Genomic DNA, 26,114 nt, shown 5'->3' with positions numbered 1-26,114 from the left:
CTTACTGATGGCCGAGAGGGGATATATCCAAGGGATTCCTTTGACAGTGACCCCCCGTTTGGCCACTTTCATGGCCATGCCACTTTATTATTGCCAGGCAAACTTACATACATAGCTGTCTGCCCAGGCGGCCATAAACCATCTTCGCAGAGTCATTTTAAATCAGAGAAAACAATGCCACAGGCGCCGGGAATCAATCAGGGGAGGCGGATAAGGGGGCGTAACCCGAGTGCAGCCCCACTGTCATCAATGTTTACGACTGGCCATAATGACGGAACACAGCGAAAAGGAGGAGATTGGCATGGCATAATCAAAAGGACACGCAGCCTCATCAAGTTCTTCGCATGGCGCATTTTCGGGGGCTTCCCCATTGTTGTTTGGCCGCCATTGTTGTTGCGAACAATGCGTGAAAATAAAATGTCCGATAATGAGTGCGTTACCGAGCCGAAAAGAGTGTGGCTCTTGCTGACCCAAGATTTGCCAGCCGTGCAGCCATTCATTTCCATGCTGCTGACAGCAAATTGTCCAGAAACTCAAAAAGGCAACAAGCCGTTGAAGCCATAAAACGGTCAGCAAACGGCAGAACCCCAAACGGCGGCGCCCAACTATAAACAATCATAAAGATGGGCAAAAAAAATATGAACTGAAATCCCAAGAAAACAAAGGCTTAAGCTGCAGATGCTGTCAGAGCCCATCAAATTGTGGGAAATATGCCAGATGATAGCGCGAATTGTCTTCGGCACAATCAAATTGAAATGGAAATCATCCGATTCGGAATGAGTTTTTAAATTTTAATGCGGGCATTTTTGAAATATACTTGTGGAGCTGCCAGACTGTGCGTTTCTCCTAATGTTAACCAGCCTCTGCTGCTAAGTTTACAGACATGTAAATAACACGAATATATATATATCGATAACTCAAATTTTGGATTGTGCTTAACGCGCCACCTGTGATAATGTAAACTAACTATACACTGGCAAGCAGTGCAGTTGCTCACATTTAAATTTGTAAAATTTTGAAATGAGTAAAAAAATGTTTCGATGGTTTTTCATAATTTTATTAGTCGCTTGAATATCTATCGATTTGCCAAAATTTCGCGTTCGCTTTCACACTAGCTGAGGAACGGGTATCTTATAACCGGGGAACTCGACTATAGCATTCTCTCTTGTTGATATTTACAATCTATATTTATTTTTTCTCACAATTCAATTCTTTGGCAATGCCTGCCGGACAGGTTCTAAAGAACCAAAAATGTGGCATTTACTAAACGATGTGCGATTGATAGAGTAGAAAAAGTAGAGGATGGCGAAGGATGTTTTGGGTAAATGCGAGGGTGCACCAGGACTTGGTCCTGCCCCCCGGCGACTACATGAAGTCATCCGACTCGTTGCCCGCATCGTAGTTGGTGCGCATGTTCTCCGACTTCTGGAGGGACGCATAGCTTCGCAGCTCCGCCTCCAGCTCCCGTTGCTTGGCAGCCTCCTTCTCCTGCTCGCGCCGCTCTCGCTGCAGCTTCTTCTGATCCTGCCGCTCGGCAGCATCCCGCGCCTCGCGCAGTGCCCGGAAATCGGGGTGCTCCTCCTCCGTCTTGGTCCTGTTCAGGCGATTGACAATCTCATTGATGCGCTTCTCCAGGCGGATGCGACGCACCGCCTTCTCGTTGTGGTAGGACACCTGGCCGGGCTCCATGTCCGGGGTCTTCTTGAGGTTCTCCCACATGGTGTACACCACCTCCAGGTTGTTCACCTTGTTGCCCTGAATGCTGTTCGCCTTGCACAACTGAGCGGCGTCCACCAGCACATCGGTGGGTATGTCGTCGATTGTCTGGCCCTTCCGTAGCCGCAAATACACGTGAGCCGAGGACAGGTCGTGGACATGGAACCACACGTCCTCCGGCCAGCCCCATCTGATGAGCTCCTCGTTTTCGTGCTTGTCGCGACCCATGTAAAGCATCGCCGGCGGCTGGACCACATTGCTCTTGAAGTAGAACACCATTGCGACAGATTCCAGAGGACGAACTGCAAATGGAGTAAAATATGATTTCTTAGGAGGCTTGGTTCAGGTCCACCTCTGGATCAGTGTGACCAGACGACGCCTTGTCTGAAATACAAATGAAATACAGTGAAATTTGCATAGTGCTGATTTCTGTATTACTTAGTATATATATTCCGCGTTTAATTTGCCTTTAAAAACTCTAATTTCTTTAGGGCACCGATTTCACAAATTCTTGTCCTTATATGAAATCATAGTTGTCAACCAGTAATTGTTTGATTTTTGAAGAGAGCACTGTAGTTGATGTTCTTCTTCTTTCACAAAGCCACAAGCTGTTGAAACGCCTAACAAAAAGCGTTTTGAATTGAATTTTGTAAAGAGCCACAAAATGCCTTTAAATCTTACCCGTGAATCCGCACGAGAACTCTGTTGCACATGCCTGCTCCAATTGGAGAAGGAACCCTTGAAGACAGAACTCCAATCAGACGAGATTCCAATCAGCCAGGAGCTGCAGCAGCTGCTCCACATAAATCTATCGCAGGATGTGGAGAACCAGGACGCCGACCAGCAGTGGCTGCCCAACGAACTGTGCCTGGAATGCCGCAGAGCGGTGCAGAATTTCGAAAAGTTCCGCAGGAAAGCCGAGGAGTGCAGAAAGCAGCTGCTGGAAATGCTGAAGAAAGACGCACGGGAACCCACTTTCGAAGTGGTCTACGACGGCAGGGAGGAGGACCAAGAGTCTCTGCATAGTCTGGAACCACCTGAACCTGCTCCCGACCCAGATCCCATCGATGAGCCGGCTATAAAGAGGGATAAGTCCCCCCGAAAGTCCTTCAGGGGATCAAGGAACACCCTGAAGTGTTCCGTATGCCGGCACAGCTTTGCCCACCAGATAACCCTCGCAGCACACATCCGCAAGGTGCACGAGGGCAGCAAAAGGCCCTTCCAATGCGATCAGTGCGAGAAGACCTACAGTTTCATGGGCGGTCTGTATACCCACATTCGAGAGGTGCATGCCCCCAAGGAGCGACGCCATCCCTGCGACCAGCCAGGCTGCGAGAGGATCTACACCAGCCGCATAGCCATGCAGAAGCACAAAAGGCTGAAGCACAGTCCGCGCGACCGCGATGCCTTGAAGAAATTCATCTGCGAGCAGTGCGGAGCCAGCTTTAACCAGTCGGCGAATCTTAAGTACCACCTTAAGACAAAGCATCCCACGGAGGACGAGGTGGCTGCCAGGGAGGGCGGCGCCGGAGAACGCCATTTCTGCGACATTTGTCAAAAGGAGTTCCATTCCCGATACACCCTCAAGTACCACACTTTGCAGCAGCACGAGGTGCAGGAAGAGTTGCCACACGAATGCCAGGTCTGTGGCCGCCGAATGGCCAAGAAGTTCATGCTGCTGCAGCACATGCTGATGCACTCAAGCGACAAGTTGCCCTGCGAGCACTGCGGCAGAAGATTTGCCAGGCGATTCGAGCTCGAGGCCCACGTGAGAGCGGTCCACTTAAAGCTGAAACCCTTTCCCTGTCACCACTGTCCGGAGAGCTTTGCTTCGAGGAAAACCCTGCGGCACCATGAGTACATACACACGGGTGAGAAACCCTACATTTGCGACACCTGCGGACAGGCCTTCCGGCAGCAGACGTGTCTTAAAAACCACCGGAAGGTGCACGAGAAGTAGTTTTAGCTAGCCTTAGTTGAATAGATTTTTAAATAGACTGATTAAGTGGAAACGTGGCGTCTTTTGAAGTTTCTGGGACAGATAACGCTCTTCATGGGACATGATGGTGCTATGCCAACAACCCTCTTCTCAACAAACAGCAGACATTCACTTAAATAGCTTTAGTCACCAATAACTTGTCTAGTACACAGTGTTAGGCAGATTCCGGTGGCTTAGCGGTGGGATCCACCTGTGTGCTGTGCTGCTCCTGTTCGATGTAGGTGCGCAAGTCCTCCAGAGGCTTATAGTAAAAGTGGACAGCTTGCGATCCGGCCATCATGGATGCCAGGGCACAGCCGAGGAACTTCATGTACTGGCCCCAGGAAACTCCGGCGGGCATATTGCTTAGTCAGTGTTTTTCGCTGCTCGCGCCTGCAGATGCTGCTGCTCTTCCACGTAGTTCTTCGCCTGGCGGCGCTTAAAAGTGCGGTCTGCAAGGAAAAGATTCCGTATTAGTAAATAAAAGTAATGCTTTAAGCGGAGCAGTCTCACAGAAGTTGGTCTCGCCCACTGTCCAATTGATCATGGAGAATTCCAGGCCGGCGCCCAGCAAAAAGAAGAGCGGCAGGAAGCGGTAGACACCGAAGCGCTTCTTTCCTGGCCAACTGTCCAGCAGACGACGCACTGATCCGCTGTACGGACTCATGTGTTTTCAGCCGGCGATTATATAATTCCGTGTTGTTTTCGCCAATTTTAAGGCGAGATTCAAAGGTGCCGTGTGTGTGTATTGCCTCCGTCACATGTGTGCGTTAGTTCTGTGTATGGTTTAATTGAAAATGTTTAAGCTTGTTCCTTTGTTTATTTATTATTTGTCAAAAATAAAGGGAAACTCCACTTGCCTCACGATACAATTTCCATTCGTTCCGGTTCGCAGCAATCAGCTGTTCGATTAGAGATGTGGGAGTCAGCTAGTGATGAGTTTACGTGATGACAATTACTAAAACAAAACAAAGTAAGTAAATAAATTCATAATTTGCTGTGTCATGCGATTTTGTAGCTAAAAGGTTAACTATGTATATGGCACCTTAAATCACTGTTCGTTTTCTTCAGTCTATTCATGAAATTATTTAAAAGTAACTGAGGCGCTTCGTGAGCACGGTAGTAGAACACCTTTACGCTGTCATCGCTAATGATTCATCCCTGAAAAAGAAAACAGAGCTTTAAATAGGAAGCAATTTAGGTCGAATTATGATACACAGTCTGTTTATTGTAAACAGCGGCGGGTAAGCCATACGTTTAAATGAAATGTGAAGGCGCTGTAATACCCACATATCCGCATTTCAGCGAGGTCTTCCTGGAAAAGCATTGGCGCTCGGTTGTGTCGAGATCTGTGTGCGAATACTTCCTTGACGCCCAGCGCGCCGCTCCATATGTGAGTCGCCCATGCCACGTATGGGCTGTATGCTGACCATATCTCTCTGTTGCAGGATGTGCCGCCGGTGATAGCAACGCCCCACTACTACCTGATCACGGTGCAAAGGGACGCGGTGTCCTTGGTCGCCGCCTGTAAGCAGGAGGTGCCGCCGCTCTTTGTTATCGAGTTCCTGCATCGCGTGGTGGACACCTTCCAGGACTATTTCGGCGACTGCTCCGAGTCCGTGATCAAGGACAACTATGTGGTCGTTTACGAGCTGCTGGACGAGATGCTTGATAATGGCTTCCCGCTGGCCACCGAGAGCAACATCCTCAAGGAGCTGATCAAGCCGCCCAATATCCTGCGCACCATTGCCAACACGGTGACGGGCAAGAGCAAGTAAGTTGAATGATGCTCTCTCCGAATTTGCCTTTTAATTATCTTAATAATCCTATTAATAATCCAATATCCAAAGTGTAAGCACTACTTTGCCCTCGGGTCAGCTGTCGGCGGTTCGCTGGCGCAGAAGCGGCGTGAGGTACACCAACAACGAGGCGTACTTCGATGTCATCGAGGAGGTGGACGCTATCATTGATAAATCAGGATCCACGGTCTTTGCTGAGATCCAGGGACACGTAAGTTTAACTTGACTCTAAACAAATGTTTTCTATCTATTATTTTCGATCAGATCGACTGCTGCATCAAGTTATCCGGCATGCCAGATCTGACGTTATCTTTCATGAATCCTCGCCTCTTCGACGACGTTTCCTTCCATCCTTGCGTACGCTACAAGCGCTGGGAGGCGGAGCGCCTGCTCTCCTTCATCCCGCCCGACGGCAACTTCCGCCTGATGTCGTATCACATTAGCTCCCAGTCCGTGGTGGCCATACCCATCTACATTAGGCACAACTTCTCGATCAAAACGGGTGAGCAGGGGCGTCTGGACCTGACGATTGGCCCGAGGAACACCCTGGGCCGCACCGTCGACAAAGTGAAGCTGGAGCTGACCATGCCGCGGTGTGTGCTCAATTGCCTATTGACGCCGAATCAGGGAAAGTACACCTTCGATTCGGTGACCAAGACGCTGTCCTGGGATGTGGGACGGATCGATGTATCCAAGCTGCCAAATATTAGGGGATCGGTAAGAATAACCATTGAGTCCCTTTACACATTTACAAGAGTCATGTATCAAACATCTTAAATTATTTATATTTGTATCCCAATAATTATATGCTGTCCTTGCACGCCTAGGTTTCCATTACGCCCGGAACGACCAACATCGATGCCAATCCATCCGTGAATGTCCAGTTCCAGATCTCGCAGCTGGCCGTCTCTGGGCTAAAGGTGAATCGCCTGGACATGTACGGCGAGAAGTACAAGCCTTTCAAGGGCGTCAAATACCTGACCAAGGCGGGCAAGTTCCAGGTGCGGATGTAGACGAATTCATCATCCGGATTCCAATTCCAGCTTTAATTAATTGCTAACGTTAAGTGTATTCCGCTTTTATTTTTGTCATTCGATGTTCTAGCCCTCGTCTCTCTCCCTGTGTATCTCAATTATGTATCTATACCCATAAAATATTAACTTCAAGTGTAGTCGCCGTGTCGTTGTTCTTGGACGCCGTCGCCATATTCGAAGAGTAAGAATGCGAGAATTGATTGGGAATGGAGTTGCAAGTCTTCGAGTGGCGTGGCATGGCAATGGCTCTGTCGACTCCACTGCACTGCAAGTCAAGTCACTCCACTCGATGGCAGTGCGCCTGGCAACAGCCAGCGAGGAAACCAATAAATTCAAATGAAAATGCAAAACTTGATTTTGCAGCCAACGCATTTAGCATACGAATAGTGTGTATACATCATGTTTATCAATGTGTGTGAACAATGCGAAGAAGTAGAGACTCGCTAACGTACATTTCTAGGCAAGAGTGCTGAAAAGTGAAAGATTGATCAAATTGTCGAGCTGTAACATTACCCCACGCATTTTGTTAAAACAGACCAAATTCAATTTCAATTTGACTCTTTAATCAGTTTTTCGTTAAATTCCTTTTAGAATCATTTTTGAATGCAGTTAACAAGCACACGAGGCTTCACTGTGTTGCCTCGTTATCTCCTTACACAAGCTTAGCTGCATTTTTGCCTCTGGTCGAGACCGGTAACCGGTTTGCCCTGCCACGCCCCCGATGCCTTGGACCGCCCCCCTTGACCCATGGCAGCCGCGAGCAGCAACAGCTTCTAGGCTTTTGGGCGCGGCGTGCAACGGTAGCCAACAAGCGCCACCGAAAGGCGACGTCGACCATGGCTAGACATGTTATACACACACACAGAGAGAGCCAGCTCTTGAACGGGCACAAAATGTTCGGGGCTCGGACGCCAAACGGGTTGAGAAAATAACTCAGATCTCGAGTCCAGTTCGCGAGTCATTTTTCAAGCGTGGGAAACAATCGTTAAGAGCCAAGCAAGTTCCTTAAACACAGAATGAAACGGGTGAGGGAAAAGGGGTCCCCCAGCACAATTCGCCTCACAGTATGGCGGCATGCCCCAAAATCCAGGGCCCAACAGCTCTATCCCTTATTTGCAGCGGGCGACACGAGTTCGTTGCCTCAGTCGTTCGTTCTGCCCACCTAGGGCTTCCCTATCGCCATCTCTGTCTTCCTCGCTTCAGAATGAAAATCCGCTGGCATTTAGCCGCCGTAATTGATAGCGCATTTCATACGGTTCGATTGTAAATGTTTCCCATCTCATTTGCATTTTCCACCGCCCGGGGGAGAACAATTTAAAATCAAGAATTTAAGGGCAGCGTCAGGGAGTCGAACTCATAAATACCCAGGGATATACATAGCTTAATGGGGTGCCAGCTTAAAAAATCATATCATACTTTAGTTGCTTGCACTAAAATAAAACTACTCAGTTTGAGACGGAAACTCGTACTCGTATACTCGTATATTATAAATGCATTTCATATAAATAAGTAATTAGATCTTAAGCAGAACAAATAAGCCAGGGTATCATAGGTAGCACTTAAGATTCCGTGTTGAAAATGTTAATTGCGCTTGGAATTGTTGCAGTTCATGATCGGATTTATGGCATCTGAGTGTGATTTCTAATGAGTAGTTTGAGGTGTCGATGAAGCCTCATAAGTTTCCCATTTAATCGAGAATGCACGTGATATCGTGCATTTGATTCGAAGTCCTGTGCAACCAAAAAGCATTAGATGTTTTTCAGCTTCTGTTTGGTAAACGTCTTTGCTCCAGTTATGCTCCACCATTAGCATCTTGCTAAGTGGTTTCAAAAACTGGATGCAAATGCAGAACTGCATTTGATCTACTTTCGAATGGAGGTGTTTGAACAGCTTGAGGTTTAATTTTTAAGTAAATTTGAAAATGCTCTTTCATGTTTTACTTTTTCGGTAGTGTGTTTGTACATCGTGAGTTTGCTATAAAATCATGTATACTTGCAATGGCATTTACATAAATCACAGACCGATTTCTCTTTTGGCCAACTATTAAATGAGATTTCCAAGGAAAAATGGAAAATCACTTAAATTTTAAGATTATTTATTTCATAAATGTTATTCAGTAAAATCTCTTGAGCAGCAGATCATCAATTTATGTAAGTTATATTATCTATGCGCACTACGAAGCCTCGAAAAGTTCAGTAGAGCTAATGGAGCCTTTGGCCCCAAACGAATTCGAGTGAAAGACAAACAACAAGCATTTGTCATTAGCGCAACAAGGTTGCACCCCAACGAACCCCCTCCCCCCCTCAAAAAGAGTCAGTGGCGGGTGGGGAAGGGGGTTACTGTAGCAGGTCGTGCAATTGCATTCGCCATTCGATAATAATTTATGCAACTTGTCGCCGGTGCACTAAGCAAATGTTTAAACTCTGCTTGTTCGCAGTGTTTGCCTTGCTCTGTGCTTTGTGCTTTTCGCCTTTGTTTGTTTGTTTGTCTGCTTTGATTGCTGTTTGCCCAACTTTGCGAAAGGTGTCGAATGCCGGCCGTGCCAATTGGATCGTCCCACATGGTTTCAAAACTATGGTTTATATACATAGTATATGTTTTGAAACCAGAGCACGAACCCCCGACAGATTGTCTAATAGGCACTCGCCCGTCTGGCCGGCTAATTAGAAGCGCTGATTGTCTCCGCAAGAAAATGCGGGGCAAGTGGGTGGAAAATAGGGGGGTGAATGATAAACAGATCCACCGGGCGATCCACACACCAATGGGTATTGGAATACGAGCTACCCATCAGTAGATATGAAACAGATTTACCCATGGCAACAAGTGCATGTGCGTTCCTTTACTTTTATTTAAAATGCTTATCGTTGAAATTGGATATAGGATATGGGTTTCATCTGAAAAGCCAGCATAGCCGTTGGATCAGAGGGCATTTGCGACATAAAGACGCCTCCACAAACTGGACTTTCTGTGTCAGTGCGATGGGGCTCATTAAAAACGATTGAAACTTCCGCCATTCGATGGCCCAAGTAGAACTGAAATCCAGAAACAGCGCCACAACACCACTATACATATCACAATCAAAAAATGAATCCCAATCGTATATGCCCAGTTTTGATCACTTCTCTCTCAGCCTTTGCAGATAAACAAAATCACAAGTGACTAACAACATTTCGATCCCCTGTCCATGCAAAGACCCCAACTTGCGATAAACAAAATAAACGAATTTATAAACTGCTTACGCATACCGAAGCAGGCGTATTTTCTTATTCCACCGATATCTGTGATATGCTAATGCCAAAAGTCTTGGCCCTAACATTTCATTCATTTTTGTATTTTTTCTCATGTGCGGCGACTAATTACCCAGTGTCACAAATTGTTTTTAATTAATCGATTTATAAGAGGTTAGAGGTCGCTTAGATAATGGAAGATATTACTTTGGCGAAGGGGAAACTATTCCTAGCTCACATGCATCTTGGCTTATGGTATTTGGATAAATCCAGATATTAAGTATGCCGCCGTATACAATACAGTTCCTATAAATATCATCTACACAATGGAGAACATTTTAAAACAGGCCAAACTGGAAGTCTGTTTTCGGCCTGTTGAAGTTAATTTATCGCATTAAGTAGGGAGCACAAAGAATTTAAACAAAAACCAGACACAATTGCGACAAAATAAAGGCAAATAAACAGAACAAAAAAAAAAAAAAAAAAACAGGCATTACAATAAATCAGAGACGACAAAACCGTCAACGATTCACAGACTCGCAGCGAAAAGCGGTCTTTTTTTTAAATAAATAAATTGTGTCTGAAGCGAAATTTAGGGGTTTGTGCGAAATGTAGCTTACGTAAGCAGTTGTCGCAACCGCCGCCAGAGGCCGCCACTAAAATTGATAGCATGGGGTGTACATGGGTGCATTTGGTGTCGTAAATCTTGTATGCCAAACAGCGCGAAATTAATTTGACAATTGCAAGTGCAAGGTCATGATGAAGGTGTGAGTGTGGGTGTGTGTGTGTGTAGGCCACCCCATCTGTGGCCCGCCAGGGAAATGCAACCAGATACCTGGGGGAAATGCAGCACGAGCTTCGACCAGGAAATGCTGGATTAAATTTAATGTTTTCTCATTTGTCCAACTAAATATGCATTTAGACATTTCAGCTATGAAATGTATTCCCAGTAGCGAATCTTTGACATTTGCGAAAGTTGGAGTTCCTTGAACCCAGTTTCCATTTTCATTAGCATTCGCATTCCCATAACGATTTCGCTTTCCTCGGCTCCATGCCGTAATATTTATTTACGTATGTATTTATTGAGGCCAATTGCAGCGTTTAACTCAATTTGATATGCTAATTTGCTCAACATCTCCCCAGCCTTCTATTGCCACACTTGCCACGTAAATTGCTCAAGAGACATGTAAACTTAGTGAGTTGCTACTCGAGTTCCCGATTGCCAGATTCCCCACGATTGCAGCACTATAGAGTTGGTGACCCACTGAGTGTAATCCGTTATAACCATGACTTATTACAATTGTTTACAGGGTATATTGTGTGTTATGATGTGTGCAAAGTAGAGCAAACAGCTCATTTGGCAGGAACTACACTTGAAGTCACTAATAGCAATAGGACCTTTGAGTAAGCGGAGAAGTACGTGTGTTCAAAAGCGCAGAGAACCAGCGAATTTGCGATGATTCCAAACATATGACGTGGGTAAAGTCGCTTCGGCACGTGCGGAAATGCGATAGCTGAAATTTCATATGAGCAGGATATGGTGAGACACCGTTTGACAGTCTGGGAAAACTTTGAGTCAGCTGTATTTATAAGTTTGTTGGAAAAACAAAAACACTTCTAGATATCGTTATCAAAGCGACTATTTATCTCTCCTAAAATAATTTAAATTTACGAGTAGGCAGAATGAGTAAATATTATGCAAGCAGTTGTCATCAAAAACCGCACTGGATCCAAATGTTGATTTTAGTGCCCAAATTGAGATTTGTACACACGCATGTATTTGTGAAAGGGAAAATTCTAGGATATAACAGTGCTAAGCTGGTTTTCTCGAGAAAAAACATTCCGAAAAGTTGTGGGGGGGGGGCAAGGTTTGGGGTCAAAGACCATCCGAACTCAAGCCGGCTGGTTCGCTCCAAAGTTTGCGTCGCGCAAACACGTTTTGGGAAAACTAGTCATAAAAAAGCCAATTTTACAAGGCGGGTAAACACAGGCAGAACCTTTAAAGTGTCCACAGAATTTGGTTTGTAATTGTTCTGGGCAAACAAGCACACACATACACACATATAGAGTACGATCCAACTGAAACTCCACCACAACCCAACGATAAGATAGATTTTCCATGTTTGCTTCGATTTTCCTTGTTTTATTTTCTTGTTTATTGTTTATTTTCGCATGAAATGAAGTTGTTCGGCTCGAGTACAAACAATAAATCATATTAAAGATCATAATGTTTTGGGTGTTTTTATTCTCGTTTAATGTAAGTATTTATAAGTATATGGAATTGAAATTGAAACTTATTTTAGGCTTGGCTCGTTTATCGCGTCGATGATAAACACACAGTTTGCAAACACATTTATTTGATTTTCGATTGCTTTTAAATATTAAATATTGCTTTTGAGTCTTTCATTTTTGTTGGTCTTTTCCATTTTTACGCTTAAAAGCTAAATGTATACTTCTTGCAGTTTCATTTACAAAAATATATACGTCTATAAATATATATTTATATATATATATATAAATATATATATGTATAAATTTAATTGCTCTTCTTTTATGATGAGTTCGGGTGTGTGTTAAAAAAAATTGCGCTAAACTAAATAAATGCTACCAAAGATATGCAAAAAAAAAAGGAATTACATAATTCTAATTATTATTTGCTGGCGAAAATTGCTAAATTAAAAGAGTAAAAATTGAAATAAAATGTGTATTATTATGCTGGCGTTTTTTCTTTACTAAGTGTAAATTATTGTTTTGTTTATTTTGTCTTTTTTTTGTATTTTCGCATTTTTTAGATGTCTTAATCAATGATCACAACTCTTAGCATAAATGTTACTCGCATGTGGCATTCATAAATATATAGATTTTTTCGGTCCGTCTGTATATTTATGTATAAATATATATGTAATTGCTTATTCAAAATATATATGGATGTATATAGATCTATCATATCTCAATTTGTTAGCTGCTGCACAAAAAATATATAGTTTGTAAATGTCTTTTCTTCTGTCTTTCAAGATTACCAGGAATGTCTTAAAATGGATTGGCCATGGGATTTTCGGTCCAGTCGGGAAATTCTTGATTTTGGCAAATGGAAAATTTGATTGTCTTGGGACCGTTGAACCAATCCAATCCAAAAACCAATCCACTCTTTTAGCTTACGTTTCTGGCTGCGGCTAGTATCTGTTATTTGTTATATTATTGTTGTTTGTTACTTTATTGTAATTGCAATTGTACGTGTCTTGTTGTTGATGCAAAACAGTAAACTGTAAAATCGGCTATTGCTTGCGATCTTGTCCTTTACCGTGGAATTCGTTGATATGTGTTCATTAGCTCGTCATTAGCTCGAAAGGCCTCATCTACATTGTCGGCTTCCATAATCCTTTATCCTCCCTCCGCTTTCCAATTATTGATTTCCCCATTTTCCGACTACGTCTTATCATCGTCTTAACCCAATTTCGGCTGCGTGAAACTGCAAAGAAATAATGAAATCATTTTATCTAATAATACTTTTGTGTTTTATACTACAGGAATGAGTTTATATTGCTTAAGATTAAGGTGCGCTTTAGACGCGATAAGATTTCGGGGAAATTGGTGACTTTAAATAACATATTACAGCTTATGAATCACACCATTCAATGTGCCGAAATTATCATTTAAAACTTTGAATCTTACACGTTTAACCTAAGAAACTAAATTAATTTCCCGTCGCTACACTAGTTTTTGACCACGAAAACCCATTCCCGCACCTGTCAGACATTCAAGACTAATCACCTGAGAATTTCCAATCGCCGAGGAAACAATAAATCATCCCATCATCGCCATTGTCTAACTTCAAACGATGCATTTCCATTTCAATTTCAATCGGAAATAAGTGTGCTCTCTGATTCCGAGTTTTAGTTTTCGCCTGATTCGAGTTTGACACTCTCGCTCGCTCTGCGCTAATTGAAAGCAATTAATGCAATTAAAAGCCTGGGAAATGAGTCGCTGACTTAACAAATTAAGTGCGTGTATAGTAAAAAAAAAAGAAAAACAAACAAAATACAAAACCATACAGAAAGGCACATTCAATAGAGAGCAAAAGTTTTCGCGTGTCTGTTTCTCGTTTCATTCAACTTGGCGGCCAAGTGGGCTGGTGGGCTGATGGGTGGGTGGTTTTGGGTGTGACAGAGCGGTCCATTCATTAATTCATTGATACCTCAAATTGGCGGTCAGACGAAAACCACATACAAGCCCAAATACACATGGATATAGAGCCGAGTATAGAGAACTGCGAACTGCGAGCAACAGGAGCATTTCCAGCGCTTATTTGTTGATTATGATCATCATCAAAAGCTGTGGAGGCCGCTTAAATTGTGTGCCAGCCATTAATTGAAACTACGGATCTACGGGGGCCTGGATCTTGTGATCTCTGATCTTGAGGTGGGGCAGAAAAATGGAAATGGAAACGTGTGCTAATTGCAACACTTTGTCACCAATCAGCGGCAACAGCATCTGTATCTGTATCTGTAACTGTATAGTATCTGTATCTCGCACCGCACCTTATCAAATGGTTCTTTCTGTTCCCCGAGTTTCCCGCCTTCGATTAGATAAGTGCCCATGCCCGAAACTCTAACTGTCACGTACATATGTGGTTGCCCAACTTCTAATTGGCATAGCATGTCCCAAGTCAAGTCGAGTCCCCAAACGAAATATGTCTGCACATTGGGCAACGCAGTCCAAGTCGACCCGAGTAAAACTCAACTTCGCGCTGATTACGAGTCGAGTCCGACGAGCAGAGACCCGAATGTCGAGAGCTCTTCTCTTATCTCCGCCACCCGAGGTCTCTGTCCCCAAAAAATTTCCACACTGCCAAAAAATTATAGGATGAAACACAAAAACTATTAATCTATAAGAAATTCTGAAAGGAGTCATTAGGATCATGTCGGATCGGTAATATAACCAAAGTGAAAGAATCCCAAGACATCATTAGTTTTAGTTTGTCTCGGTGTGGAGATGGCAACTTGGGTCGCCAGAGAGTCAAAGTCTTGGGGCCCAGGCAATCAAAGAAAATCGGAGGCCATGGAAACGACTAATAAATAATGAGCTTGTTGGCTCGACGGTTCGACCACAACTAGTGATAGAGCTTAAACTATGCGATACCCTGTATGAAGACATATATTTCCAAATTTGAAAAAAAAAACAAATATTTTATAGATCATGTCAGGTATTTACTGGGACTTCCTGGTAATATGACTAACTTATACTCTTCAGATTTATATTTTATCGAATTGTGTTTTTAAATGTGTAGCCCTAATTCAAAACGAAACCAGTGTTGCAAAGAGACGAAATCAGTGTGCTCCAAAAGACAATAATCACTTCATAAAAACTGGTCTACGCAAAGTGGTTATGGAGGTAAAACTACCCTTTCTTTTGGAATTTAGAGGGCATCGAGTAGAGAAATGCCAAGCCATAAGAAGACAGAAAGAATCTTTTGCCCTGCTGGCAATCTTTAACTAACTGGTGGTCAAACTGGTTTGCCCCCTACTACTCTCGCCCTCTCTCGTTCTCTTCCCTCCCTAGTTGACTGTGTGTGTGAGCGAGCTATGGCTGGCTGTTGCGCATGCGCAGCTGCTGTCTTGCTTGCACCGAAGCCGCTTAAATGAGCGTAAGACCAGAAGAACTCTTTTCTCTCTCACTCTGTGAAAAGTGTTTCTTTGTTGTGTTGGAAAAACATAATTTTTATTGTCATTAGTTAGGTCTTCTCTAATAAAGTAGCGTCGAAAAAAAGTAAGTAAACTACCAAAACAAAAATGGTATATCGTATGTATAATCTTAAGATCTAATCGAGGTTTACATCGAGTGGAAGTGTGGCTTGGGCTAGAAGCTAACTAAAACTAGTGTCTGGATGATGATGGGGAAGTGTTTGGGATAGTGTGGGATGGTATATACGAGACTTACTGGCACTCTGGCACACGGCCACGCCCACTGATTAGGCGTCGAAGGGCCGCTTGTGGGCGCTCTGCTCATCGCCGCCCATTTCGCGCGACAAGTCCGAGATCACCTCCTTGTAGATGAGCGGATCGATGTTCTTGCCCAGCTGGTAGAGCAGGAACCAATCGCCGATGTTGCATTTGTTGGCCACCAGTTCGACCTCCTCGCTTTCGGCCAGACGGGAACGGGCTCGGAGCAGGAGATGGCGCAGCTTGGGACCCGACACCACGGCGATTCTGTAGATAAGCGATATTCCCGACATGATGCTCAGGATGATGAACCAGAACCACAGGAACACGTAGATCTTTTCGTTGACAATGTTCAGGGGAAGCACGCACAGACCGTCGTGGGTCTGCACACTGCCGGATGGACCGTATTTGTGGAACGTGCATTTGGTGACCTTCGGAAAGACCCGCGCCATGGGATCAATGCGCTCATCCGGCTCCAGCTCCGTGAACTTCAAGACATCACTGCCGTAGGTGCTGAACTCGCCGTCGAGGAAGAAGTCCACAAAGTAGATTTGTCCAATCACATTCACAAAGTTCAGGGCTTCGCACACGAAGAATCGGAAAGCGTAGAAGTTGTGGCGGTTCAGGTTGCCGATGAAGTAGTCGACCAGGATCTTCTTGCGATCGTTCTTGCACTCATCGTTCACAATGGGGCTGTTGAGGTCCATGACCAGCATCTTGAGGCGTCCGCCCTCCCAGGACTTCCACAGATAGCGCGGCACGTAGAACAGGATGGCCTGGAAGAAGAGGACGAAGCACACCCACTGGTAGTACTTGTGGTACTTCACTTCGTCCTCGCCCTCCACATGGGAGCCCACGCCGGGCTGCACCACATCGCGTCCGGTGATGCCCGTCAGCCTTTCCGGCACGGTGAACGTCGAGTAGATCCAGCAGTAGGTGTCCATCACTCCCAGTGGGATCTCGTCCACGATACAATCGATCGGGTCGCCGATGTATTGGCGCGAGGTCACCAGCAGGGAGAAGGCGATCAGTATGATCACCGTGGCCTTGTAGTGCATGCGAAAGACATTGTTGTCGATGCACACCTGGTCGATCTTCAGCAGGCCCTTGACGGACCCAAAGACATCAAACATCTTGTCGGTCTGCTACTCTATATTATGCGATATGCGAGGATTCTTTGTTACGGAGGATATTTCTACTCCTTGACACTAACGCTGACTGTTGCGGATCGTATCGGCTGCCTGGTGACTTTGCTACGGGACTTTCGGGTTCCTCACACGTTGGCCACCATTACTCTTCAGTTTCTGTTCAAAGAATGCACACGAAAAAAAAAGATAGTAGTAACTATCGGCGAGAGCAGCGATACGTGGGATTTGGCTTGGCACTGGATCTTCGGCTTGGATCCCCCAGAGAGCTTCGTTTCTGTTCGGTTCGAGTTCGTTTCGCGCTCTCAACACCAACGCGACAACAAAAACAAAACAACTTGAGTTTCAAGGGGGCGGCGGGGGCGACGGTTACCCAGGTGGAAGTCTAAACGCCGTCGCAGCAGCGGCACTAAGCGCACTCTTCGGATAGAAAATTCAAACTGTTTGGCTTTCCGCTGGGCGAAGTCGCTTGGCTGCGCTAAACGCCGTCGCCGAAGCGGAGAGATTCAGAGAGCGGGAGAGCGCATTTTTTTTGGGGTGGATCTTGTTAAACAATGGAGTGCTTACTTTACTTTTATTTTTGTTTCGTTTTTCAATCCTCTCCCGTGCTCTTTCGACTTGGAATGGCTGAATCTGGACTGGACTGGAATGGCATGGACCAAAAGGGTAACATTTCTCAATCCCGGAGTGATGCAGAGGGGCGAGAGTGACTCAGTGATGCTGCTCGTAACTGAATTAAAACACAAAGACCGCTTTAAATATTAACCTTAATTTTGAATATGCTTAAAACATGCTTCGTGTCCCTTTGCATTTTACTCCTAAAGTGAAAAAAGTGCGGTTTCATCGGCAGCCTTATCCGTCATTAACCCTAGATTAGTTTCATTACGGCCTGCATGGTTTGTAAAGTTATTTAAAGTCTATAAATGATGCATTTATTAATAAATACCATTTTTACCCTCAAAATATGACAAAACAAGAACTAACTTGACTTAATTTTAAATCTATTTCCCTCTTTTTTGGCTTTCTGGGACCTATTTTACTTTAATTTTATTTATGTCAATTTAAAATTTTTTCGAATTTTTAAACCTAGCACACAGTGTTGCATACCTTCTGGGGTTAAGCCTGTTTTTTTTCAGCGACACAACCAAGATTTATGATTTAATTTCATCTGGCAACGCCGACGCTCACGAGTCTGCCGCTGCATTTAACCCCCCGTTGGGACACCGTTCCCCTCCTACCGCGCACTTTCCGCCAACTTTCAACTCGGACTCTGCCATATTGGAGCTGCATTTGCGTTGGTATTTGTGTGTGTGGAGGCGACAAGTTCTTGGAACCCGTTGTGTTCTCGCTTGTGTACATTTGGCTGCTGGAGTGGATTTCATTTTCGGGATGGGAGCTGCTGCACCACCAGCCTAACAAAAAAAAGCAAAGCCTGCCACAAAGCGCTGAGTGAAAGAGAGAACACGAAGGAGTTGGAGATGTGGGAAAACACACTGGAACTCTCTGCTTTCACTGCATTTTTATACCTGCAGACCTCCATGCATACCTGCCTACTTCCAACAATCGCCGGCGTACACACATATACCTGCGTTCCAGGTATAGCAAAATAATATACATCGGGATTTTTCATGCCCTTTATCGTGGAGAGAACAGAGATCGCTGGAAATGGAAACAAAACGCGACTACCTGTTACACCGCTCTTCTTCTTTGAAGCGCTCTCCCTCTCCGGCACTCTTCGTTTTTTTTTGGCCCTTCTTCAGGTTCGAAATTCTTCTTCTACCTGTTCTCCTTCCGTCAATTCGGAGCTGTAGCTATAGCTCTCGAGTCCCTCAAAACTATCTCAATTGTAAATTATTCGTTTCAATCCGGACACACGCTGGCTTATCTGAGCTATATAGACATATAAAACAATACATAACAGCTAGCCTATGTAACATACCACCTTATACTGCTGTAGTTCTCAAGTGCGTGTACTCGATTGTACAAAATAATTAAAGCGGGCTAGATGTGGCAATACGCGGCTAGTTCCAGTAGCCCGATAAGAGCTAGAGCATTTGTCATGGAACCGAAATGCTTGCCGTTGGTGTTATAACACCAGATCGTAGATCTTGGCCCTGATATGATCGGTCATTGGGGATGTCTGAAGGTCCCACTTGGCAGACATCACATTTCAAGGCTAAATGTGGCTTCCATAACATATTAGATTACTGTATTGGGAGATCGTATGAAGACATAAATTTTCAAGAAATTTAGACATTTAGAACGACCAATCGCCACCTGCCAAGTTGATCGATTGTGTGAGACACTCAAAGTACAGCCCCAGGTGGGATGTAAATAAATTATTTTCGCAAAAACTCGTAAAAATTGCACCCATGGAACCTCTCAATCGGCAATGACTGGGAAGCGGGTGAATGGCTATAAAAATCAGTTATAAAACCATTAAGCCATATGTCAATATACCGATCTATACGAATGTACAAACATATGTATGTATACTGTATATATCCCTAAATGAGACGACTACTGTCTGGGTTATAAATACCTACAGAAAACCGCCAAGAAACGCCGAGTCCAATAAATCGGATAGGATCAGTTCGGATCGATTGCCATTCCCCCGCCATATATATTAAATTTCACAAGCGTGGCCAGTGTGAACATTTGGAAGACGTTTGTTGATAGTTTGCAGCTATTTTCGTTTCTCAAAACAGTCATACAGTCAGCCACACTGGAAACAATATGGCAAGGAGTCCACATTTCTTAAGTAACTACATCATTGATTGTTTTCTGTGCATTCGTCTTAGTCATCGTCTTCATGCGAAATCGGACATCAACATATCTGAAAATTCCCCGAAAGTCGTCTGCGTCACCTAAAAAACGATCTGGTGAAAAGCAGATACATTTATACATCTCTCGATTTATTACTCGACTTACTCGTGATCAAACCATCTGGCTTTGTCCAGTATCCTGTGACCAGAGATACTGGACCAGAGATGTCAACTGGGGGATCTCTAATGTTCAACGATCAAGTCTTCTAAATCACGTGCGTTAAGCCCGATGTGTTGGGAATTATAATTATTGTAGACAGCTACTTTTCACTGTCAACAGATAGACAGCATTTACATGCATAAATATCGTATTGCAATCGGGTTAATTAAAGAAACTGAGAAACTTCTGTAGATTTGAAAACACTTGTCAGACAGTAATTAAGATTTGAATTTGGAAAGACTTGACCCAAAAATATATATTTCCATTTTTGGAGGAGAACCACTTTTTACCAATTGAACGGGGGACATTAAGCTCGAACTTTTAATGATTAAGAGATCAGTGGGGTCGGCTTATGTGATACTAACTGGTTTTGGCAATATATTCAAAGTGATTATACTTTGCAAATAAATATAGAAATAGAAGAACGGGGTATACCTAAGATTGCATCATTCACCGAACGGAATATCACTTTTTCAGATTTCAGATTTCAGATTTTTCCAACAACGATTTCATTTGCATTGCGCAAACAAAAAATTTGTACCGAAAACACTTTCACTTTTCAGCAGAATTTTGTTGCAACGAATGCGAATATATCAATATATATCGATGTCTGCATTGCACATATGTATGTGAATATGAGCAGATATACCGACTGGTATTGCTTATGCCTGGTAATTGAATCTGTGGCCGAGGGTAATACGTGTGGAGCGCCTTGCTTGAATGGTTCGAATTTCGTTTTCATTGTGGTTTGCTTTATTTAAATTTCAATGCAAAATGGCCAAAGACAAAAGAACGTGCATGGCCGGCCTATCAGTTTATATCAAAATCTGGGCTATGCCAATAAAGCAATGCGACTGATATTCGAACACGAATCAATGAACTTTCGTCAACTGGGAGGCAAAAGCAAAAGAAATAGTAATAGCCGTAATCCGAGCAATTTCCAGGGAAACCCAAGTAGAGCTAAATACGAGCAGTCAACCGGCTAAAAATGTTGCAATTACTAATATAGTCTCCAGTTACGCACGACTTCTACAAAACATATATGTAAGGGGGCCTTTGACTATCTTATCCGGCAAAGTTTTGGAGCGGCCACTTGGGCGCTTAAGTAATAAGCACCGAATACAATGCCCAGGTGAGCTATTTAGATAAGCAACAGATATAGATACTTATGGGCTGATAGTGCGGATCTCTGCTGGAATTCCGTTCCATTCCAGAAATAAGTGGAGACTTACTTTGGGATTGACTGGAAGATAAGACTGTCGGGGCCAAAGAGTGGAATATAATGGTGCAGGGTGAATATCCACCTGATTGCCTTGCGAGGAACCTTGCAACGATATCGCCGAAAAGCAAACAGCCGCAGAATAATCCATCCCAAGCAGAAGAGTCTATGTATATATGTAAAAGCTCTCTGTCTAGCACTGATCTGGGTCAATAAGATACCGCCAAGCCGTAAATATGTCGGCTTATCCAAAGTCTGTCACATCCATCAGAATAGGCAGTATTGAATCAGTATGGGGTGCGATAGCGGCACGCTTTAAGAGCCGGGGAGTTCCAGATTACGGCGGAATTAGCAATTCCACACTTGAATGATTTGAATGCAAGTCTATGGTTATTCCTAGAACCAAGTGAAGCCATTTCTTGCACAACTGAGGGCTATTTGCTATGTTTCTAGAAGTGCAACTAATTTGCTGATATCCTGAATCTCTTGAGTCATATATATATTTTCCCGCACTGATTCATATTTCCTATGATTGTTTGCCTGGTTATCTTGGGTCTCTGTGCTCTTGGATCTTTAATTTCGATGCGTGGGCAGTTACTCTTCCACTCACCAGGTCGAGATTGGCCAGCTTATCGATGAGGTAAACCCTGAGAAAATGGGTACTCTCTGCGACTTTCGTCTCTGTGAGAACCCTTAGAGAACCTTAGGGGTTCGATCTATTCGGGTTCTTATGAAGCCACGAGCCGAATACATGCCGAAGCTCTCATGTTTGGGCGAAAATTGAAATATGACCGAAAAACTTGGGAGTTTTCTTGGGTATCAAGAGAGCTTGTACACTGGAAGAATTAAATTGCTAACTTCTTAAGCTGAAACCTAACTGGCAAAGATTGTGCCCTTCCAGCTTGGACACATGTATACACTGCGAATCAGAAGCTGAAAAATATGTAAGCTGGCATATGGTTTATTTTTCTCATAGTGCACTTGTCTACGTAAGTCCTGCTCAGTGTAGCGCACTTCAGTAGGTTCTCATATTTCCCTTACTCTTTTCTTGGACAACTCTGAACCAAACACAATTCCATTGCTGATTCGGCATTTCCGTGTATTTATGCCCGACGAAGTTATCTTATCGGGTCCGGACGGCTCTCCTGGCCAAAAATGAGCGGTCGATAAGGCGCCAGAAAGCCCTCTCCGACGAACGTGGAATGGTGATGAAGATCGGCGAACGGGGACCGGAGACCGGAGACCGAATGTTCCGAGACCCGGAGACCATGAGCAGAGTCTCGAGCCTTGCAGTTACGAGGAGCTAGCCGCGGCAAGCGGAGCGCACAAATCCATCCGACTCCAGAAGCCAGCCCGTTTGTAATCGCCACCCAGCCACAGTTGTCGTAATCATCGTAAGAAAGCCAACGAAGTAGAAGTGGAATCGGATCGGATCGGGGCCAGAACCTAACCCAAAATCGGCTCTTCGGAGATAACGGAGGCGTTACAATGCTGAACACCTTCAGTTCGGTGAGGCAGTACCTCAAGTTCGATCTCACGCGCGTGGTCATCGACAACATAGTGTTCAAGCTGCACTATAGATGGACCTTCGTAATACTCCTAGTGGCCACACTCCTGATTACGTCGCGCCAGTACATCGGGGAGCACATCCAATGCCTGTCCGACGGCGTTGTGTCTCCGGTCATCAACACCTTCTGCTTCTTCACGCCCACCTTCACAGTGGTAAGTCAGCGGGGTCACCAAGGGGAAATTAGAAGAGGTCACCAGGGAATAATAATAGCTATGCACTGGGTACATATAGGTATCTATTGAGGGCAACTGTTATTAATACTATATTTGATTATTGGTGAAACTTAACTAGGTTAATCGATTTAGAGTCGTTTTATTGCCATTCGCTGCCACATACCCATTCCTGACATGATCATTTAAGTGCCTGGGGACTGCAGTAGATACCAGATTATTTATTAACATAACTTGCACTCCAAATAGGTACGTGACCAGAACCAAACAGCCTACAAGCCGGGAAGTGAGCCACCTGGAATAGGGGCGTTCGATCCCGAAAAGGACAAGATCAAGCGGCATGCATACTACCAGTGGGTGCCCTTCGTCCTGTTCTTCCAGGCGCTCTGCTTCTACATTCCCCACTTCCTGTGGAAGAGTTGGGAGGGCGGCCGGATCAAGGCCCTGGTCTTTGGCCTTCGAATGGTGGGTTTAACGAGGTACCTGAAGAACGACAGTCTGCGCATCGGCAAGCTGAACATTCCCTCGATGGCGGAGGCGGAGGAGCGCGTCAAGGACATTCGTCGCACGATGATCGACCGGATGCGGCTGAATCAATCGTGGGGTGCCCACTTGGTCTTCGCGGAGGTGCTCAATCTGGTGAATCTTCTGCTGCAGATCACATGGACCAACCGATTTTTGGGCGGTCAATTCCTCACCCTGGGACCACATGCCCTGAAAAATCGGTGGTCCGACGAGCTGAGCGTTTTGGATCTAGTATTCCCGAAGATTACCAAGTGCAAGTTCCACAAATTTGGTGACTCTGGCTCCATTCAGGTGCACGATGCCCTCTGCGTGATGGCGCTGAACATCATGAACGAGAAGATCTACACCATTCTGTGGTTCTGGTACGCCTTCCTTTTGGTTGTTACTGTTCTGGGACTGCTGTGGAGAATTTTCACCCTGTGCTTCTACAGAAAGTGAGTGGATATACTTGCGAAACATGTTTCGATGATGCGATAATCCTTCTAACCCACTTTAATCAGTGTCACCTTTACCCGCTGGTCTCTCTACTGGGCCAAGCCTGGCCAACTGGACGAAAAAGAATTATCGGCGGTAATTGATAAGTGCAATTTCTCCAACTGGATGTTCCTGTTCTTCCTGCGCTCCAACCTTTCGGAGTTCCTCTTCAAGAAGGTCATCTATCATTTGGCCAGTGAGTTCCCCAATCCCGATCACGATAACGATATCAATGCCTATCGAGAGGCACCGCCCACGCCCGCTAAGAACCGTTATCCGGACATCAGTAGCCTGGATACGATTGACTCGCCGCTCTTGCACCTTCAACACAATAGCCCGCCCGCCCAAGGGCCATCGACTTCGGATATGGCAAAGCTACCTGTATAATTTATGCATTTCAATTAACGCTAGGCAATTAATTATTGGAGCTTTGTCTTGTTTACACCTGTTTTTTTTTTATATATGATCATTTCATTTTAAATATATTTATTATTAAGAGACGCGGCTTTCAGCTGAATCCAACAGGTTTTTTCGGGGCACACATAAAGCAAAACCTCTCAAAATGGCCGACAGAAAAACAGTTATTTTGTGTGTGGTATTTTGAAAAAAGTGGGTAAAAAGCACTACAAAACCAAAACCGACCAGACACCTTTCGGAGGGGCGTGGGGCGTGGGCGTGGCCGACAGTTTGTGTCGAGTGGCGACTGCGGTTGGGTGACCCAGTTCGAGTGATCCGTTGTGGTTTCGAAAGTGTTTGTTTCTGAGCTGCCAGCCCGAACCCAGCAAGTCCATCAGGCTGCGCGGATGGGTCACAGTTTGCGCCCTCTCTGACTGTGAAGTTTCAAGAGATGTGCATGACGGGATCCCGAGTTACGGGCGGTTTTCCAGCAGCGTATGCCGAACCCCACTAGGTGAGCTATTGCTACCGAAAGTTTATTATATTTGCTATGGTTTTGGGATGTTTCAGTGGTTTTCATAGAAAAGATCCTGAGATAAGAGCAACATAACTTCTGAACTTTCGCATTAAGACATTTACACATGCCGCTCTGTCACAACCAAGTCCATATTTGGACCGATTTCCATTTGACTTGCCCCCTTCCCTCACAGATGCTCGGGGTTTCGGCTGTCTTTAGCAATCAATTAGTACGAGAAGTTTTTGCACTTACTTTTGGCAGCAGTCGCCAAATCGGAGCCGCAATCTTGCGCCACTTCGCGGCGAGGTGTAATGGCAAGCTAGTTATGACACCTGTGTGCCACCAAAAGCGGTAGCCGCCATTCGAATGGGAATCCAAAAGCAAATCCGAGTCCCCATTGATTAGCTGACAAGATTTCGCTTTGATAGTTTGCGGTCAATGCCAACCGGCTTGGATCGCACGAACAGCGCCTGACAAAAGTTCAACTTTCAAAGCACTTCGGCGAGATACATATGTATATTTGCCGGCAGAAGAAGGGGTCTTCGGCGCGATCAGGTTTTTTTTATTTTTTTGCCTGAGATCTCCACTTTTATTCTAGTTTTTTGTGAGACAAACCCGATTTGGGATTGTTCTGTTTTATTTTCTTTGGTTGTGTTCTTTTCGATTCGATCGATCGCCGCCTGCATATCAAGCGATTTCTTTCGTTTGGCTGGCGTAGAAGCCCCAACAAAGATGAAAAAGCCAACTCTCGAAGATACCAAATAACAAATAATGTGCTAAGCTAGCTCCGTCAATGCCCTATACTTTTCGGAGTCGTTTGACATACCAATATATTTTATGGTTGCGCTTGTTGGAGTTACTAATGGAATCTACAAGCATTCTTCCTACCCTCGGAGTCAGTATATTTAAGCATTCGACTTGATCACCAAGACCATATCATATCTCCCCCATTTTGGGCTTTGTTTTCATTTTCCAGTGATTGTTGGTGTTGCCATTGTTGTTTAAACCCCCCGCCTTCGTGAATGACCGTTAACATTTATGAGATCGAAACGGACTTTTGGTCATGCCTGTTTCTCGGTTGGGGTTGTCAGGTATTCGTTTTTCTTGTGACTTACTTGTTCTATTGAGTTGTCCATGCTCGAGAGATTCGGAGTTCGGTTCTTTTGGATACAATTCAAAAGGTGTGCATAGAAATGAGGTGAAATTTGGTATGGGACGATAAATAATCTGAATCTTCATACTGGGACTTACAAGCTATGTTAACCTAGACTCATACGCCCCCAATGAGAGATGGGATTCTGTAAGTGATATGGCATTTACACACCTAATTCTAAACAATTTCAGTCTAGACTGCGCTGCGAATACCTTCAATTACCCAAATTGATGCGACAATTAACACGTTTGAACTTTTGCAGCTGCC

At 44.6% G+C, this 26,114-nt stretch overlaps 7 protein-coding genes and 1 long non-coding RNA gene across 10 annotated transcripts; 3 read left to right on the top strand and 5 right to left on the bottom strand.

Annotated features, from left to right (window-relative positions):
• Nucleotides 1-1,125: 1,125 nt before the first annotated feature.
• Nucleotides 1,126-2,089, bottom strand: LOC117147970 (coiled-coil domain-containing protein 25). Its single transcript, XM_033315119.1, has one exon. The coding sequence runs from the start codon at nucleotides 1,993-1,995 to the stop codon at nucleotides 1,366-1,368; it is 630 nt and encodes a 209-aa protein (XP_033171010.1). The 5' UTR covers nucleotides 1,996-2,089; the 3' UTR covers nucleotides 1,126-1,365.
• Nucleotides 2,085-3,728, top strand: LOC117147966 (gastrula zinc finger protein XlCGF26.1). Its single transcript, XM_033315116.1, has one exon. It carries the CDS (start codon nucleotides 2,381-2,383, stop codon nucleotides 3,674-3,676), a length of 1,296 nt encoding a protein of 431 aa, XP_033171007.1. The 5' UTR covers nucleotides 2,085-2,380; the 3' UTR covers nucleotides 3,677-3,728.
• Nucleotides 3,729-3,822: 94 nt separating this feature from the next.
• LOC117147972 (uncharacterized protein C12orf73 homolog) lies at nucleotides 3,823-4,071 on the bottom strand. The gene has a single exon (XM_033315121.1). The coding sequence runs from the start codon at nucleotides 4,053-4,055 to the stop codon at nucleotides 3,870-3,872; it is 186 nt and encodes a 61-aa protein (XP_033171012.1). The 5' UTR covers nucleotides 4,056-4,071; the 3' UTR covers nucleotides 3,823-3,869.
• On the bottom strand, nucleotides 4,037-4,468 carry LOC117147971 (small integral membrane protein 4). Its single transcript, XM_033315120.1, has 2 exons — nucleotides 4,208-4,468; nucleotides 4,037-4,146 (listed from the first exon to the last, which is right to left on the bottom strand). The coding sequence occupies exons 1-2, from the start codon at nucleotides 4,359-4,361 to the stop codon at nucleotides 4,061-4,063; spliced, it is 240 nt and encodes a 79-aa protein (XP_033171011.1). The 5' UTR covers nucleotides 4,362-4,468; the 3' UTR covers nucleotides 4,037-4,060.
• An 87-nt stretch (nucleotides 4,469-4,555) lies between these two features.
• Nucleotides 4,556-5,146, bottom strand: LOC117147973. Of its 2 annotated transcripts, none has more exons than XR_004459881.1 (3): nucleotides 4,981-5,146; nucleotides 4,740-4,855; nucleotides 4,556-4,652 (listed from the first exon to the last, which is right to left on the bottom strand). It is a non-coding gene; the product is annotated as an uncharacterized LOC117147973 (long non-coding RNA). The 2 variants fall into 2 exon arrangements; XR_004459880.1 differs by having other exon boundaries at nucleotides 4,985-5,146.
• LOC117147967 (AP-3 complex subunit mu-2) lies at nucleotides 4,847-6,664 on the top strand. The gene is made up of 6 exons (XM_033315117.1): nucleotides 4,847-4,938; nucleotides 5,000-5,087; nucleotides 5,143-5,468; nucleotides 5,545-5,704; nucleotides 5,758-6,210; nucleotides 6,321-6,664. Exons 1-6 carry the CDS (start codon nucleotides 4,904-4,906, stop codon nucleotides 6,504-6,506), a joined length of 1,248 nt encoding a protein of 415 aa, XP_033171008.1. The 5' UTR covers nucleotides 4,847-4,903; the 3' UTR covers nucleotides 6,507-6,664.
• A 5,303-nt stretch (nucleotides 6,665-11,967) lies between these two features.
• Nucleotides 11,968-17,278, bottom strand: LOC117147968 (innexin inx2). Its single transcript, XM_033315118.1, has 2 exons — nucleotides 15,692-17,278; nucleotides 11,968-13,223 (listed from the first exon to the last, which is right to left on the bottom strand). Exon 1 carries the CDS (start codon nucleotides 16,824-16,826, stop codon nucleotides 15,723-15,725), a length of 1,104 nt encoding a protein of 367 aa, XP_033171009.1. The 5' UTR covers nucleotides 16,827-17,278; the 3' UTR covers nucleotides 11,968-13,223; nucleotides 15,692-15,722.
• Nucleotides 17,279-17,915: 637 nt separating this feature from the next.
• On the top strand, nucleotides 17,916-24,298 carry LOC117147965 (innexin inx7). Of its 2 annotated transcripts, none has more exons than XM_033315115.1 (4): nucleotides 17,916-20,955; nucleotides 21,038-22,764; nucleotides 23,032-23,741; nucleotides 23,808-24,298. In XM_033315115.1, the coding sequence occupies exons 2-4, from the start codon at nucleotides 22,531-22,533 to the stop codon at nucleotides 24,166-24,168; spliced, it is 1,305 nt and encodes a 434-aa protein (XP_033171006.1). In that variant the 5' UTR covers nucleotides 17,916-20,955; nucleotides 21,038-22,530; the 3' UTR covers nucleotides 24,169-24,298. The 2 variants fall into 2 exon arrangements, with proteins under 2 accessions (XP_033171006.1, XP_033171005.1); XM_033315114.1 differs by having other exon boundaries at nucleotides 17,916-22,031; nucleotides 22,161-22,764.
• The last annotated feature ends 1,816 nt before the right edge of the window (nucleotides 24,299-26,114 follow it).

Source organism: Drosophila mauritiana, chromosome X (assembly GCF_004382145.1).
Source record: "Drosophila mauritiana strain mau12 chromosome X, ASM438214v1, whole genome shotgun sequence".
Classification (NCBI taxonomy): Eukaryota; Metazoa; Arthropoda; class Insecta; order Diptera; family Drosophilidae; genus Drosophila; species Drosophila mauritiana.
Note: the sequence above shows the minus strand (reverse complement) of the source record. Positions and strands in the feature narration are given on the sequence as shown.

Bases quoted from the DNA above. Each gene is read 5' to 3' on its own strand.
- LOC117147967 (XM_033315117.1), top strand. From the start codon at position 4,904: ATGATACACAGTCTGTTTATTGTAAACAGCGGCGG. The intron at 5,469-5,544 runs GTAAGTTGAATG...CAATATCCAAAG, and splicing joins ACGGTGACGGGCAAGAGCAA to TGTAAGCACTACTTTGCCCT. The intron at 5,705-5,757 runs GTAAGTTTAACT...ATTTTCGATCAG, and splicing joins TTGCTGAGATCCAGGGACAC to ATCGACTGCTGCATCAAGTT.
- LOC117147972 (XM_033315121.1), bottom strand. From the start codon at position 4,055: ATGCCCGCCGGAGTTTCCTGGGGCCAGTACATGAAGTTCCTCGGCTGT.
- LOC117147968 (XM_033315118.1), bottom strand. From the start codon at position 16,826: ATGTTTGATGTCTTTGGGTCCGTCAAGGGCCTGCTGAAGATCGACCAG.
- LOC117147965 (XM_033315115.1), top strand. From the start codon at position 22,531: ATGCTGAACACCTTCAGTTCGGTGAGGCAGTACCTCAAGTTCGATCTC. The intron at 22,765-23,031 runs GTAAGTCAGCGG...CACTCCAAATAG, and splicing joins TCACGCCCACCTTCACAGTG to GTACGTGACCAGAACCAAAC. The intron at 23,742-23,807 runs GTGAGTGGATAT...CACTTTAATCAG, and splicing joins ACCCTGTGCTTCTACAGAAA to TGTCACCTTTACCCGCTGGT.
- LOC117147970 (XM_033315119.1), bottom strand. From the start codon at position 1,995: ATGGTGTTCTACTTCAAGAGCAATGTGGTCCAGCCGCCGGCGATGCTT.
- LOC117147971 (XM_033315120.1), bottom strand. From the start codon at position 4,361: ATGAGTCCGTACAGCGGATCAGTGCGTCGTCTGCTGGACAGTTGGCCA. The intron at 4,147-4,207 runs GTGAGACTGCTC...TTTTCCTTGCAG, and splicing joins AGTGGGCGAGACCAACTTCT to ACCGCACTTTTAAGCGCCGC.
- LOC117147966 (XM_033315116.1), top strand. From the start codon at position 2,381: ATGCCTTTAAATCTTACCCGTGAATCCGCACGAGAACTCTGTTGCACA.